At 49.1% G+C, this 13,967-nt stretch overlaps 1 protein-coding gene across 1 annotated transcript in view; it reads left to right on the forward strand.

The window, feature by feature from the left end:
• Nucleotides 1-8,170, forward strand: part of LOC130115839 (neprilysin-like) — a 63,694-nt gene extending 55,524 nt beyond the window's left edge. Inside the window, exons 12-21 of the mRNA XM_056283691.1 lie at nucleotides 1,015-1,113; nucleotides 1,289-1,366; nucleotides 1,530-1,633; nucleotides 2,234-2,292; nucleotides 2,444-2,563; nucleotides 3,060-3,193; nucleotides 3,643-3,708; nucleotides 4,262-4,357; nucleotides 4,674-4,750; nucleotides 6,926-8,170. Of these exons, the coding sequence (XP_056139666.1) occupies nucleotides 1,015-1,113; nucleotides 1,289-1,366; nucleotides 1,530-1,633; nucleotides 2,234-2,292; nucleotides 2,444-2,563; nucleotides 3,060-3,193; nucleotides 3,643-3,708; nucleotides 4,262-4,357; nucleotides 4,674-4,750; nucleotides 6,926-7,025 (933 nt within the window). The 3' untranslated portion in view covers nucleotides 7,026-8,170. The remainder of the gene's footprint in view (nucleotides 1-1,014; nucleotides 1,114-1,288; nucleotides 1,367-1,529; nucleotides 1,634-2,233; nucleotides 2,293-2,443; nucleotides 2,564-3,059; nucleotides 3,194-3,642; nucleotides 3,709-4,261; nucleotides 4,358-4,673; nucleotides 4,751-6,925) is intronic.
• The last annotated feature ends 5,797 nt before the right edge of the window (nucleotides 8,171-13,967 follow it).

The following is a 13,967-nucleotide window of genomic DNA, read 5'->3' on the forward strand; positions in this document are numbered from 1 at the left end:
ACCAGAGGAGGCGCTAGTGCAGCGACCAGGACACATACCCACATCCGGCTTCCCACCCCCAGACCCGGCCAGTTGTGTCTGTAGGGACGCCCGACGAAGTCAGAGGTAACATGGGGATTTGAACCAGCGATCCCCATGTTGGTAGGCAATGGAGTAGACTGCTACGCCACCCGGACACCCCAGAATTTGTTTGTGTTTTCATGTACTGACCTTGCAAAACAATCTCCCACACTGTGGACAGAAAAAATGTGTTGTGTTGTGTTGCATAGTGCGTACTTTGACAGTTATCGCTGTTTTCCTCAGTACTTGTCCAAAGGAGTTGAATCAAGTGCAACTGGACTTGGTATATATCCATGAAGACGTTTCGCCTCTCATCCAAGAGGCTTCCTCAGTTCCTGCCTTTCTGACTAGACCAAGCTAGTCTGACTGGCTGCTGATGAGACTCAGCATTTACCCTCTAGGAGTTGTTATCGGAGCTATTGATATGCATTTGTTTAGCAGCGACGATCGTTGAGGGTGTTAGTTTAGCTGGACATCGGAGCACAGGAGAGCCACGGCATATCAATAGGTCCGATAACGACGGGCGCGGCCAAACATCGGTACACAAAAGAGCCACTCATATCTATGGCTCTGTTAGCGATGGGCATTGGTAAACATCGGATCACAAAGAGCCATGGACATCTATAGCTCTGACAACGACTCCTAGAGGATAAATTCAGAGTCTCATCACCAGCCAGTCAGACTAGCTCAGTCTAGTCAGAAAGGCAGGAACTGAGGAAGCCTCTTGGATGAGAGGTGAAACGTCTTCACGGATATATACCAAGTCCAGCTGCACTTGATTCAACTCCTTTGAATAACCATGACCTGGATGAAGGAGAAAATTCACAGACATAGCTCAGTACTTGTAACTTACAGCTTTAGATGGACTAATAAATGTGTGTTCCCCTGTGTGTATGTGTGTGTGTGTATATCTATCTTTCTCTGTGAATGTGTGCATGTGTGTATCCACTTCAGATGGATGAGATGATATCTGAGATCCGGGAAGTGTTCATCAGTAACCTGGATGTCTTGACCTGGATGGATACTGAGACCAAGACAGCTGCTGAGGAGAAGGTACTGTTCATTATTTCCTGCATACTGTCTATTCTAAACTATTCTGTTCTGCTCTGTTCTATTTTATTCTAATTTATTCTGTTCTATTCTGTTCTGTTTAAGTTTATTGAGAGTCAAGTAGGTTTGTTATTCATGTAAAGATGTATTTAAGACAACCCCCCCCCTCTCTCTGTAGGCCCGAGCTATTCGCGAGAGGATCGGCTATTCAGACAACATCATGAATGACGAATTCCTTAACAATGAGTACAAAGATGTGAGTGTCACCCATCTGAAGAAAAAATAAAAAAATCAAATCAGTCATGCAACAGAATGTAGATTAGGTCAATTCTAATTGCATGTTGGTTGTATGGTAAGATATGTTGAACCATGATTTTTTAACGTGGCAAACTTGTTTCCCTGTGGCTGTGTGTTGATAGCTGAGCTACAGTGCAGAGGAGTACTTTGAAAACATCTTGCAGAACTTGGAGTATTCGCAGAAGAAACGCCTGAGGAAACTCAGGGTGAAAGTCAACAAAGAAGAGTAAGGATGCCTTTGGGCAGTATTATCTGTTTTTTTTCAGAGAGCAGTCCTATTCAAGATATTTGACAGTTTATCCTCACAGCGTCCAGGGGTGGGCAGTCTTATCCAGAAAGGGCCGGTGTGGGTGAAGGTTTCTGTTCCAGCCAAGCAGCTACACACCTGATCCCACTAATCCACCAGCAGAGTCTTTGCTGAGGGACTTGATCAGGAGACACAGGTGTGTAACTGCTTGGTTGGAACAAAAACCTGCACCCACACCAGCCCCTTCTGGATGAGACTGCTCACCCCCGATAGCAGACCATACAAGGACTCCTTGTTTTCCTGTTTTACAATTGCAGGCAGTACTGTATTTAGCACATTGCATTCAAGTACTCCCCACACACTTTTCCACAAGACACACACATGTCCTCCCCCTCTCACCCCCCCCCCCTCCACATACACGCTCAGCACAGCAGCAAAGATAGAGGTGCTATTATTAGAGTGGTTAATTTTAACTGCAGGTGAATCTAATCATCAAGTGATTCATTAGATTCTGATATTCTGGGCTCTATACAACCCTCCCCCCCCTTTTCCTTCCATCGCTCCTTTTCTTTCTATCAGATGGGTAACTGGAGCTGCTGTTGTCAACGCTTTCTACTCATCCAGCAAAAACCAAATAGGTAATTCGCACATGTGCTTGTGTGCAGACACACACGCCTTTTGCACAAACATACATTAGCACATGCACCCTTATTGCCATGCGCACCTTATATCACATGAGGTTTTACGAGCGTGACCCAAAACATAACTGAGATTTTCTGCTGGCGCCAGTGTTCCCAGCAGGCATCCTTCAGCCTCCCTTCTTCAGCAAGGGCCAGTCCAAGTCTCTCAACTACGGTGGCATTGGCATGGTAATCGGACACGAGATCACGCACGGCTTTGATGACAACGGTATGAGGTTTTTTTTCTTTTTCTTTTTGCACCACTCCCTCCGCTCCACCAAGGGTTCTGTTGAAGGATTGCATTCGGCTTTCACTAGGAAGCAATTTCCTTCTCTGTAATTGGCAACACATTCAGCAAGGGCGCGTTAAAAAGCACCATCGCTGCCTGCCGCCACAAACTGTATTTTCAGAGCACTTGCTTTGATTGTGTTACGTGAAGTTCTTGTTGCCGTCTCTGTGAAGATGTCAGGATCGTTTCATGTTATGTTGATGCCCGATAACACCAGCAGCCAAGGAATATATGCAGATGTAAGGGAATGGAATGGAAAAACATAACTGACACAAGTCATAGTGCTTGAATCACTCAAAACCTGCTTTCCCAGAACCTGCTAATGTATTTTTGGCGGGACTTTCACTTACCAGCATAGCATTAGCATTAGCCTGTGATTGCTTTTTGATGAAACCACACCGAATAGCCTCCTTTAGGTGTTTCCTATGTTTACCAGGTCGTAACTATGATAAAGATGGAGACCTGAAGGACTGGTGGACAGCAAGCTCCACACAGAAGTTCCTGGAGCTGTCCAAGTGCATGGTGAACCAGTATGCTAACTACACCTGGGACTTGGCCAACGGACTACATGTAGGTGTTGGACGACTTAACTCCTTGCCACGTTTGTCTCTTTCTTGCCTCTCCTCTTTCCAGAGTAGCTTTTTACAACAGCAGTTTTGTCTTGGCGATCACGGTTGCTACACAATGCAAAATCTTCACTCTTGCTTCTTGCATTTCTCCTATTTTCTTTTACTCACTTCACCATTTTGTTTTACCCTACCCAACGGTTTTACTGCCTCCTCTTTGTTTCAGGTGTTTCAGGTTCCCGTGTTGATATATACAAATCCCTCTCTTTTGAATAAAAAGTCTTTTTATCCACCGGGAGAAAAGGCATTAATAGAGGGTCCCCTTGAATCAAATGTGAATGGAATGTGATTTACTGAAAATTATAGAGAAATCACCACCATGCTGTCTCTGTTCTCCCTGCCATCCTTGGTGTCGCTCCCCTTTCACCCTTCTCTTTCTCTCCTCCTCCATAGTTAAATGGAAACAACACCCTAGGAGAGAACATTGCTGACAACGGAGGGATACGGCAAGCATACCAGGTAGAGGTTTTTATTAAAACGGAGGGTGACTCCTATTTAATGATTCCTGATGTTCTTGGCCCAAGAGCACTGACCTAAAAATGAGAGAGGAAGGGATGTTGTGTCTAATTGCCATCTGCAATTGATAACACTGGTAGACGTATTTGGGGCACAGGTTGGCCATTATTTCTGGGTTTACAAGGACATCATATGCCAAGTGGTTGTTTCGGGTTTCATAAAGAGTTTTACTGCAGAGAAGGGTCAGGGTTTGATTTGGCTGGAAAAGGAAATATATATATATCATTTTGCTGAAAATCTTGTTTAAGACGGTGAATTGTGTCACACAAATAATAAACAGCAATCAATGACAATGCAGTGTTGTGTCTAGAACATTACGTGTGAACCCAGTGAATGCAATTCAAACACTCAATGCCGTTTAAAGTCGCTGCGTGAAAATGCGGGTTGTCGGAATCGGTTAAATAGCTCAAGTACATTTCTGAGCCAGTTTTGATCTTTATTTAAGTCTCCAGAAATGTGAAAGAGATGACAACTATGCCGTATGTTCCTACTGCAGGCCTACAAGAACTACGTGAACAAACATGGAGAGGAGCCTCCATTGCCAGGCATTGACCTTTCCCACGATCAGCTGTTCTTCCTTAACTTTGCCCAGGTAGTGATTGGATGGATGGATGGATGGATGGATGGATGGATGAATGCTTGGAAGGGACAGTTAGATGTATAGATGGATGTATGTATGGATGAGTGGTTGGATGGATGGATGGATAGATGCATGGATGGATACATGCTTGGAAGGGACAGTTAGATGGATGGATAGATGCATGGATGGATGGATGGATGGATGGATAGATCAGATCGGTGAATGGGTGTTAAATCGAAGGGTTGATGCCTTGGTGCATGCACAACACTGCGTTGTTGGGTGAAAATCATTAATTGGATGCACGACATCTCAATGTCTTCCCATGCAGGTGTGGTGTGGAACACACCGACCGGAGCAGGCTGTGAACTCCATTAAAGTTGACGTACACAGTCCGGGGAAGTTCAGGTAGGTTCAAGCCGTAATTCTCATCTTCTGCATCAGTCACTGTGCCGATCACTAAACACTTGAAAATTCCTTTGTTAACGATACGGACAGTATGCACATGTGTCCTAACTAGATCTTCGGTGGATCCTGTTTTGAGATATTTCTATGAACAGATCAGACTGGACCTGGAAAAATCCCAAACTAGGCAACTAGGCTACATCATGGATATAATTTGCATTTAATATGCTCTTAATTTTAACTGTGAAAGATTCGAAAACAGATCACTTCATATATCTGCTTCATCTCTGATGTGTCCTGTTTGATATTTTGGACCAAAATTGGAAACCTGTAATATCCTAAACTGTCATCGCTTCAAGATCCAATACCGAATAAAGTATACGGGACAACACTTCAGTCATCACAGTGTTATCGCACAACGTGAACACTTCAGTCATCACAGTGTTATCGCACAGCATGAACACTTCAGTCATCACAGTGTTATCGCACAGCATGAACACTTCAGTCATCACCGTGTTATCACACAACATGAACACTTCAGTCATCACCATGTTATCACACAACGTGAACACTTCCGTCATCACAGTGTTATCGCACAACATGAACACTTCAGTCATCACAGTGTTATCACACAACGTGAACACTTCAGTCATCACCGTGTTATCGCACAACATGAACACTTCAGTCATCACCGTGTTATCACACATGAACACTTCAGTCATCACAGTGTTATCACACAGCATGAACACTTCAGTCATCACAGTGTTATCACACAACATGAACACTTCAGTCATCACAGTGTTATCGCACAACATGAACACTTCAGTCATCACAGTGTTATCACACAACATGAACACTTCAGTCATCACAGTGTTATCACACAACGTGAACACTTCAGTCATCACCGTGTTATCGCACAACATGAACACTTCAGTCATCACAGTGTTATCACACATGAACACTTCAGTCATCACAGTGTTATCACACATGAACACTTCCGTCATCACAGTGTTATCACACATGAACACTTTAGTCATCACAGTGTTATCACACATGAACACTTTAGTCATCACAGTGTTATCGCACAGCATGAACACTTCAGTCATCACCGTGTTATCACACAACATGAACACTTCAGTCATCACCATGTTATCACACAACGTGAACACTTCCGTCATCAGTGTTATCGCACAACATGAACACTTCAGTCATCACAGTGTTATCACACAACGTGAACACTTCAGTCATCACCGTGTTATCGCACAACATGAACACTTCAGTCATCACCGTGTTATCACACAACATGAACACTTCAGTCACCACAGTGTTATCACACAGCATGAACACTTCAGTCATCACAGTGTTATCACACAACATGAACACTTCAGTCATCACAGTGTTATCGCACAACATGAACACTTCAGTCATCACAGTGTTATCACACAACATGAACACTTCAGTCATCACAGTGTTATCACACAACATGAACACTTCAGTCATCACGGTGTTATCACACATGAACACTTCAGCCATCACAGTGTTATCGCACAACATGAACACTTCAGTCATCACCGTGTTATCACACAACATGAACACTTCCGTCATCACCGTGTTATCACACAACATGAACACTTCAGTCATCACAGTGTTATCGCACAACAAGAACACTTCAGTCATCACCGTGTTATCGCACAACATGAACACTTCAGTCATCACCGTGTTATCACACAACATGAACACTTCAGTCACCACAGTGTTATCACACAGCATGAACACTTCAGTCATCACAGTGTTATCACACAACATGAACACTTCAGTCATCACAGTGTTATCGCACAACATGAACACTTCAGTCATCACAGTGTTATCACACAACATGAACACTTCAGTCATCACGGTGTTATCACACATGAACACTTCAGCCATCACAGTGTTATCGCACAACATGAACACTTCAGTCATCACCGTGTTATCACACAACATGAACACTTCCGTCATCACCGTGTTATCACACAACATGAACACTTCAGTCATCACAGTGTTATCGCACAACAAGAACACTTCAGTCATCACAGGTGTTTCACGAGACTTCAAGCCCCAACCTTAATTTTCATATGTACTCCTGAGTTAACAAAAGTCTTTATCCTTAGTGAATTCATCCTTGTGTGTGCTACGCAGGGTACTGGGATCCCTCCAGAACTTTCCAGAATTTGCTCAAGCCTTCAGCTGCAGGAAGAACAGCAACATGGTCCCCAACAACATCTGCCGTGTCTGGTGATCTGCAGGCCTGTGGGGACGGGGACAGGGACGGTGTGGGGTTTTTTTTGGGGGGGGGGTCTCCCTGCCCCCATCCCCCCGACCTCCCCCATCCCCTCTGCCCCCAGTTTTTCCTGTGACTATTAGAGCACTAGTGTGGGCTAGAAACGTGGACGCCGTCCGTCCGCCCGCCGTGGACGGACGGTAGAGTGGCACCGCAGCACATAATCCTTCAGAAGACTGTGGACTGTACCGCCGGGGACAGACAAGCGCGCCCGTCTCTCCCACCCACCGATACTGTAGTTCCTTCAGTCAGCCTGATTTTTCTGCTTTTCGATGGACACAATAAGTTCTTCACCACGAGCCGCACATACAAATGTGTATATTTCCTGCCTGTGTTTTTTTTTTTTTAAAGCTGTGTGCTGTCAACAAGGAGCTTTTCTTTTCTTTTTTCTGAGCTCCCTGTCAAAACAGAAGCGGGTGACAAGGTAGACGACATGTCGAGGGTGCACAATCACACCACACACACACACACACACACACCCATAATGAATACAGATGAACCACTGCACTGTTTATGAGACTGAGCTCTTTATATAGATATATATATATATTCTTCTTTTGTTTTGGTTTCCGTCTCCATCTCATGGCCTTATGTTGACACACACGTTAATGTTCACACAGTGTATACGCGAATACATATTGACGGCAAATCAGTTACTCGAGGTAAATTATGTCTATATTTGTTGTGTTATATTTAAGTACATTTGAATTTATTTTGCTGAATAGACCAATGAGTGAAAGTACACATCATATAATACTGCTCAGTATTTAGTGTTACAAGTAAATTACAGCTTTCAGAAGGGGTGTGCTACTTATGTCCGAAAGAACACTGCCAAATACACACAAAAACATAAAAGAGAGAACGTTTTGCCTTTAACATGACAGCTGGTCATACGTGTAAATCACCGAGCTGACAATCGACACCGAACACGTGTGTGTGTCTCTTTCTCTCACTGAGCCGTGTGTGCTCCTGTGTGTGTCTGTCTGTACGTTTCTGTTGCAGGTTCAAATCGCACAACATGAAGCAAACTGGTTTGCCATCCATCATCCTTTGTGGCACTCTGTGTGTGTGTGTGTGTGTGTGTGTGTGTGTGTGTGTGTGTGTGTGTGTGTGTGTGTGTGTGTGTGTGTGTGCGTGCATGCACGAGAGTCGCAAATTTGAAAAACTAGCTGCAGCCTGTCAGTGTAGTTTGTCAGTCATCAGAAACTGATCTTGGTTTGATCATTTAAATCTGCTGCACGTCCCATCTCCTCCCTCACCTCTCATCTCCTCCCTCACCTCTCATGTCCTCCCTCACCTCTCGTCTTATCCCTCACCTCCCGTCTCATCCCTCACCTCTCGTCTCATCCCCCATCTCCACCCTCACCACTCATCTCCTCCCTCACCTCTCATCTCCTCCCTCACCTCTTGTCTCCTCCCTCACCTCTCATCTCCTCCCTCACCTCTCATGTCCTCCCTCACCTCTCGTCTTATCCCTCACCTCTCGTCTCTTCCCTCACCTCCCATCTCCTCCCTCACCTCTCGTCTCATCCCTCATCTCCTCCCTCACCTCCCTCACCTCTCATCTCCTCCCTCACCTCCCATCTCCTCCCTCACCTCTCATCTCCTCCCTCACCTCTCATCTCCCCCCTCACCTCCCATCTCCTCCCTCACCTCTCATCTCCGCCCTCACCTCTCATCTCTTCCCTCATCTCTCATCTCCTCCCTCACCTCTCGTCTCCTCTCTCATCTCCTCCCTCACCTGTCATCTCATCTCCTCCCTCATCTCTTGTCTCCTCGCTGACCTCTCATCTCCTCGCTGACCTCTCATCTCCTCCCTCAGTCCCATCCAGCAAACTGAAGCCAGAGCCAAACTGCACCCCTTATAATGTGTTGTAAAGAATGTTTTCTCATCTTTTTTGAATGTTTCTTTAGATTGTTTGTATATTGAGTCCTCGCTTGAACCGGGCCTGGGCGAGCGACGTTAGAAGTGTGTGTGTGTGTGTGTGTGTGTGTGTGTGTGTGTGTGTGTGTGTGTGTGTGTGTTGTTCTGTGAATGCTCGTGGCAGGTTGGTTGCTAAGTGTGTAGGTGTGGCGCAGGGATTCCTGACTCGTTGCTCCTGTTTATTTCTTGTGGCGGATGCTGCGGTGCAGAGCGCTTGGCCAGCGTCAGGGCGGTTGTTGTGTGGAAATGTGTGTTTTTCCTTTCACGTGCAACCCCAGTACGACGACTCGTGTGCCGTGGTCAAGCAGAGCGCCGCATCGGACCCGTAGGACGCCCTCCCCGTCCTCCCCCTCCACCCCGTCCACCCGGTCCACCTCCACCTTCTGTATTGTTAAACTGTTTTTCCTCTGTCATCGTTCACACAACTGTTGCTTTGCCTCCTCTCAGCACCTCCTCCCCGCCCCCCCCCCTGTTCCCCCTCTTCTCAGACCACACCTGTAGAACAACAGACGGATACCTCAGCTGCCTGTATTTAGATACTTTGTAATAACGACGTTGAGAACGAGCGTGTGGAGGAGGAGCAAGTCTTGGTCTGCCTTCAGAATAAAGCCGAAGAAACACCAGGCCCCGCTTTGCTTTCCTTCCCTCTACACGTGCGCATGCGCACGCCGGCATGCCTACGCGTGGGCGTGTGACGCGCGGCGTGTTCGCACCAAACGCGAAGCGAGTTTGGCCGCAGGCTCGAGTGCGCGAACACGCGAATTCTCTTCCGGAGAGAGGAGATTTGAGATTCTCTCCTTTCTTTCTGTCTTTTTTACATTTTAATAAACTTTAATTGCAAAATATTGGTATGTACAAATGTAGCAGACATGCGCTCCACAAAACTGTACCGTAAGAAAGGAGTTGGACTAAAGAATAATTACAAAACAGGAACACGAGACAACAACTCACACAAACGAGCGGAAAGAGGGAATAAACAGAGAAAACAAGCAAGCAAAGGAAACAAAGTGACACCTTGGAAAGTATCGGTGTACAGCTTAATGGTTTTGTTACTCTTTCAGTGTCAACGGAAGTCGGAGTTTTGACGACATGTTCTTTAAAGTCGCATAAGAGAACCAGTAAGGTCGGGGGAAACCTCTGTAAATCGGCATTTGTGTATATGAAATTTACCACACATTAAAAAATCCCCAATAAATTCCGTGCCTTGTTTTCCATGTGACTCGCAACGCTGATAGGCTCTCGCGACACTTGAGCAAACGACCTCTTAGAAAGTCCTTTACAAGGCGTTAAACGCGCGTTTTCTGGTTGTGGCCAATGAGGGCCCTTGAATCAAGGCAGTCATACATATTCATTAGGAGGGTGGCGTCGAAACGACCGCGCAAGGGTGCACGTTGTGCATAAATTACTGATGTGGGCGTCTACGCACAGGCTGCGCCCGCTTAAAGGCACCCCGGGCCGCCCCTCTGCTGGCATCTCGTCATAGTTGGGGGCGTGGCGTGGGCGGAGTCGGCGTGGGGGGAAGCGGTATTTAAACCCATCATGGCGTCGGGCGAGTCACTGCTGCCGCTCGACAGAGCACGATACGCAGACAAACCGAGTCGTACCGGGTCGGATCCCTGACGTGTTCCGTCATCTGGTCGAGGCTCCAGGTAAGAAACACTTCGCTATAACCTGAGATACTGTAACGTGCATGGATAAGAGGACACGCCGGCCCCTAGCTAACGGGTCTGAGCCTTTAGCCGAGCGGTTAGCGATGCCTCCTGCGGTGCGGGCGATACGGGTTCGCTTCCCGGCCGAGGCACTTCCTGTGGTTGCGTTGTCCCCCGAATTCGCTTCAATATGACGACACAAACGGACTGTAATACTGTAAACTACGAATAAGACACGTTAGCCCCCTAGCTAGCCCCTAGCTAACGGGTCTGACCCTTTAGCCGAGCGGTTAGTGACGTAGCCTTGTGGTGCGGTACACCCCGTGTCGAATCCCGCACCGGGCAAGAAAATAACCGGTTACATTGGTGGCAGCGGTGGGAACCGGAAGTGTGCAAATCCTCAGAAGTCTCTTTGGAGCGCGGGAATAACAAAGCACAAGGGCGCGCTTCCGGGGAGGGTGACGACTGTAAACTGCTAATAAGACCTAACGGGTCTGACCCTTTAGCCGAGCGGTTGGCGATGTCGCCTTGTGGTGCAGTACACTCCGTATCGAATCCCGCACCGGGCAAGAAAATAACCGGTTACATTATCAGTATCCTACGGCCATGCTGCGGTCTATATAACCGCTAGGGTATAAAAGACTGGTGTGCCTCCGCGTGTGAATACAGGCGGAGTGGATTCTGTGCACAGTTTCCATGCAGCAGCGACGCTGCGTCACACAGGGACCTACTCGGAGGCCCACGCTTCTTTTTTTAACCGGTGGATTTGGGGGGGGGTATTACGTCACAAAATGTCAGGGTGCGACATTTATTCATTTGGCTGCCATCCCCGAGGGTTACCGAAAAGCCCCATCGGACCCGGGCTGCGGTGCAGGGGAACAGCGACGCTACGTGGTCCGGGTGAGCCCCGGCTTCATTTTCTAAGCCTGCAGCACGACGACCAACGCAGTACATTGTAAACCGGAAGGAAGTGTGAAGCTAACGTCCCTTTCAGTGGCTGTACAACGTGACGCGAGTAAAGCTCTTGGTTCGGAGCTCAGCAGCCATTCTGTCTGTCCCTCCCTCTCCTGGTCCAACATGGAGAGCCCCGGTATGTCCCCTCCCTCATTACACACCCTAAAACACTTCCCTCATACAACACAGGTGCGCTGCCTCATCCAGCCCCGGCGGAGTGAGGGGGCGGGGCCCAGCAGCGGCGGAGTGAGGGGGCGGGGCCCAGCAGCGGCAGAGTGAGGGGGCGGGGTCTTGCCCCGCAACGCAACCCACCACAAAACTAACCCAACATCCACGCCACCTCTGACGTAATATTGGGATGAAGCGGAGTTACCCGTTATGAAGTGCCGACATACACATGTCGACATGTAGGATCCCATAAATGTCCCGCCGTGTCCTGCCGCCTGGTGGCCTGCAGCCGCTTTGTTCTCCCTTCCGGTTCCGTAAGTTTACTCGGCAGTATATTGTAGTGACCCACCTGCAGGTTAGATAGTCACCATGCGGGCCGGAGACGGTCCCTTTAAGGCAGTGGGCGGGGTTAGCGAGGGGGATTGTGGGTAGACACGAGGCTGAGGTTTTAATATAATGAACTGTGGCGTTAGAGTTTGATGGAGGACATAAAGGACCCCACGGCTGTGTGGTCTAAAGGAGAAGTGGTCTCGTCTCCTTCCCTTCATCCTCCTCATTGGTGACCCACCCCGACGTGAGCCGTGGAGACCGAACCTCCCAGAGCAGCGGCAGTGGCTGACGCCGTCTCGCTCCAACTGCCCGACTTCCGGGACCCGGCTGCGGCAGCATGGTTCGCCCACATCGAGGCCCAGTTCGCTATCAGGAACATCACCGTGGATGAGACCCAGCACCACTACGTCGTGGCGGCACTCGGAACATCTACGGCATCACGGATACTGGGCCTGCTGCAAGCCCCGCCCCTCCCCCGTGGATAAGCTCGGTACGGTTAAGAGATACCTGCTGCAGGCTTTGAGCCAGCGGAGGTGGAGCGGGCCGACTGGTGGTGTTGCTGCTGGGCTTGGGAGACGGCAAGCCATCGGAGCTGATGGACAAGATGCTGAGCATGCTGGGTTCGTGCGACCCCGCCTTCCTTTACGGCCAGCTGTTCCTCCGTCAGCTCCCCTCGCACGTCCCTGCTGCCTTGGCCAGCGCCACGTTGTCCGTCACCAGCAGCTTCCGGGAGTTGCCGCGGAGGCTGACGGGAGTTTTCTCGCCAGCCGACAGCAGTGTGCGGCCGGCCGCTCTGCTGCCTGCCCACGCTCTTCCACCACCGCCGGTTGAGGCTGCGGGCGCCGCCGCGGCAGCAGGACTCAGGGGGACTGGGCTTCTACCATGCTGGGTTTGGAACCAAAGCCAAGCCATGCCGTGCACCATCAGCAGGGCGGGGAAAGCCAGGGCCGGCGCTCAGTAGCAGCCCTGAGCGTTGGCCAGGAAGGCAGGCTGCTGTGTATCCAGGACACCGTCTCCGGCCGGCGGTTGCTAGTTGATTCGGGCACCGGGTTACAAGGGACGGAGCAGCCCCCCTCCCCGATGAGGTGGACGCCGTCGCCAGGTTCCCACGCCCGAACACGGTGCAGTCCCTGCAGGAGGTCCTGGGCATGGTGAACATTTACAACCGGTTCATTCCCCGGGCGGCTCATCTCTTGCGCCCCCTGTATGAGGCTCTGAAGGGTAAGGAGCCCAAGGGCCCAGTGGACTGGTCGGAAGAGAGAAACCGGGCGTTTGAGGACGCTAAAGCTTGTTTTATGGTCGTCCGTGGTGACCACGTAATGGCCACGTAAGAAGCACGCCGTTGCTTGGACGCCGTCATGATACCGCGATGGTTCTGCGTGGGGTTTACGTGGCGAGATGCAATTCAATGCCACACCGGTAGACGGCGCTGTGGGGTTTTTTGTAAAGACTGACCGACCGACCGAGACTCTTGTTACGTATGTCTTCGTCAGCCTCGTATCCTGTTTGTTTATCTTCCGGCTACAAATGTGCTACAAATGCAGAAGATAAAACTCTACACTGAGCACAACTCAAACAATGTGCTACACAACCAACAGGCTGACTCGAAGACGTTTAAAAATGGCGGCGTTTCTCGAGCAGAAACCGGAAAAGCGGCCTCCAGCGGATGTGGTTAGCGGACCAATCACAACCAATGCTGCTGCGCTCGGGCTACGTCCCCTCGACGTGCGTCCAGGATTTCGGGGATGCGCACGTCAGGCCCTCGCGGTGGACATAAGGGGGGGGGCGCAAGGACGTAATGGGTGAACGCTCGGGTATAAATTGCCACGACGTCATAGTAGAAATCCCGCATAAGGCTGCGCTGGCTGACGCCGC

This window comes from Lampris incognitus, chromosome 7, assembly GCF_029633865.1.
Source record: "Lampris incognitus isolate fLamInc1 chromosome 7, fLamInc1.hap2, whole genome shotgun sequence".
Lineage (NCBI taxonomy): Eukaryota > Metazoa > Chordata > Actinopteri > Lampriformes > Lampridae > Lampris > Lampris incognitus.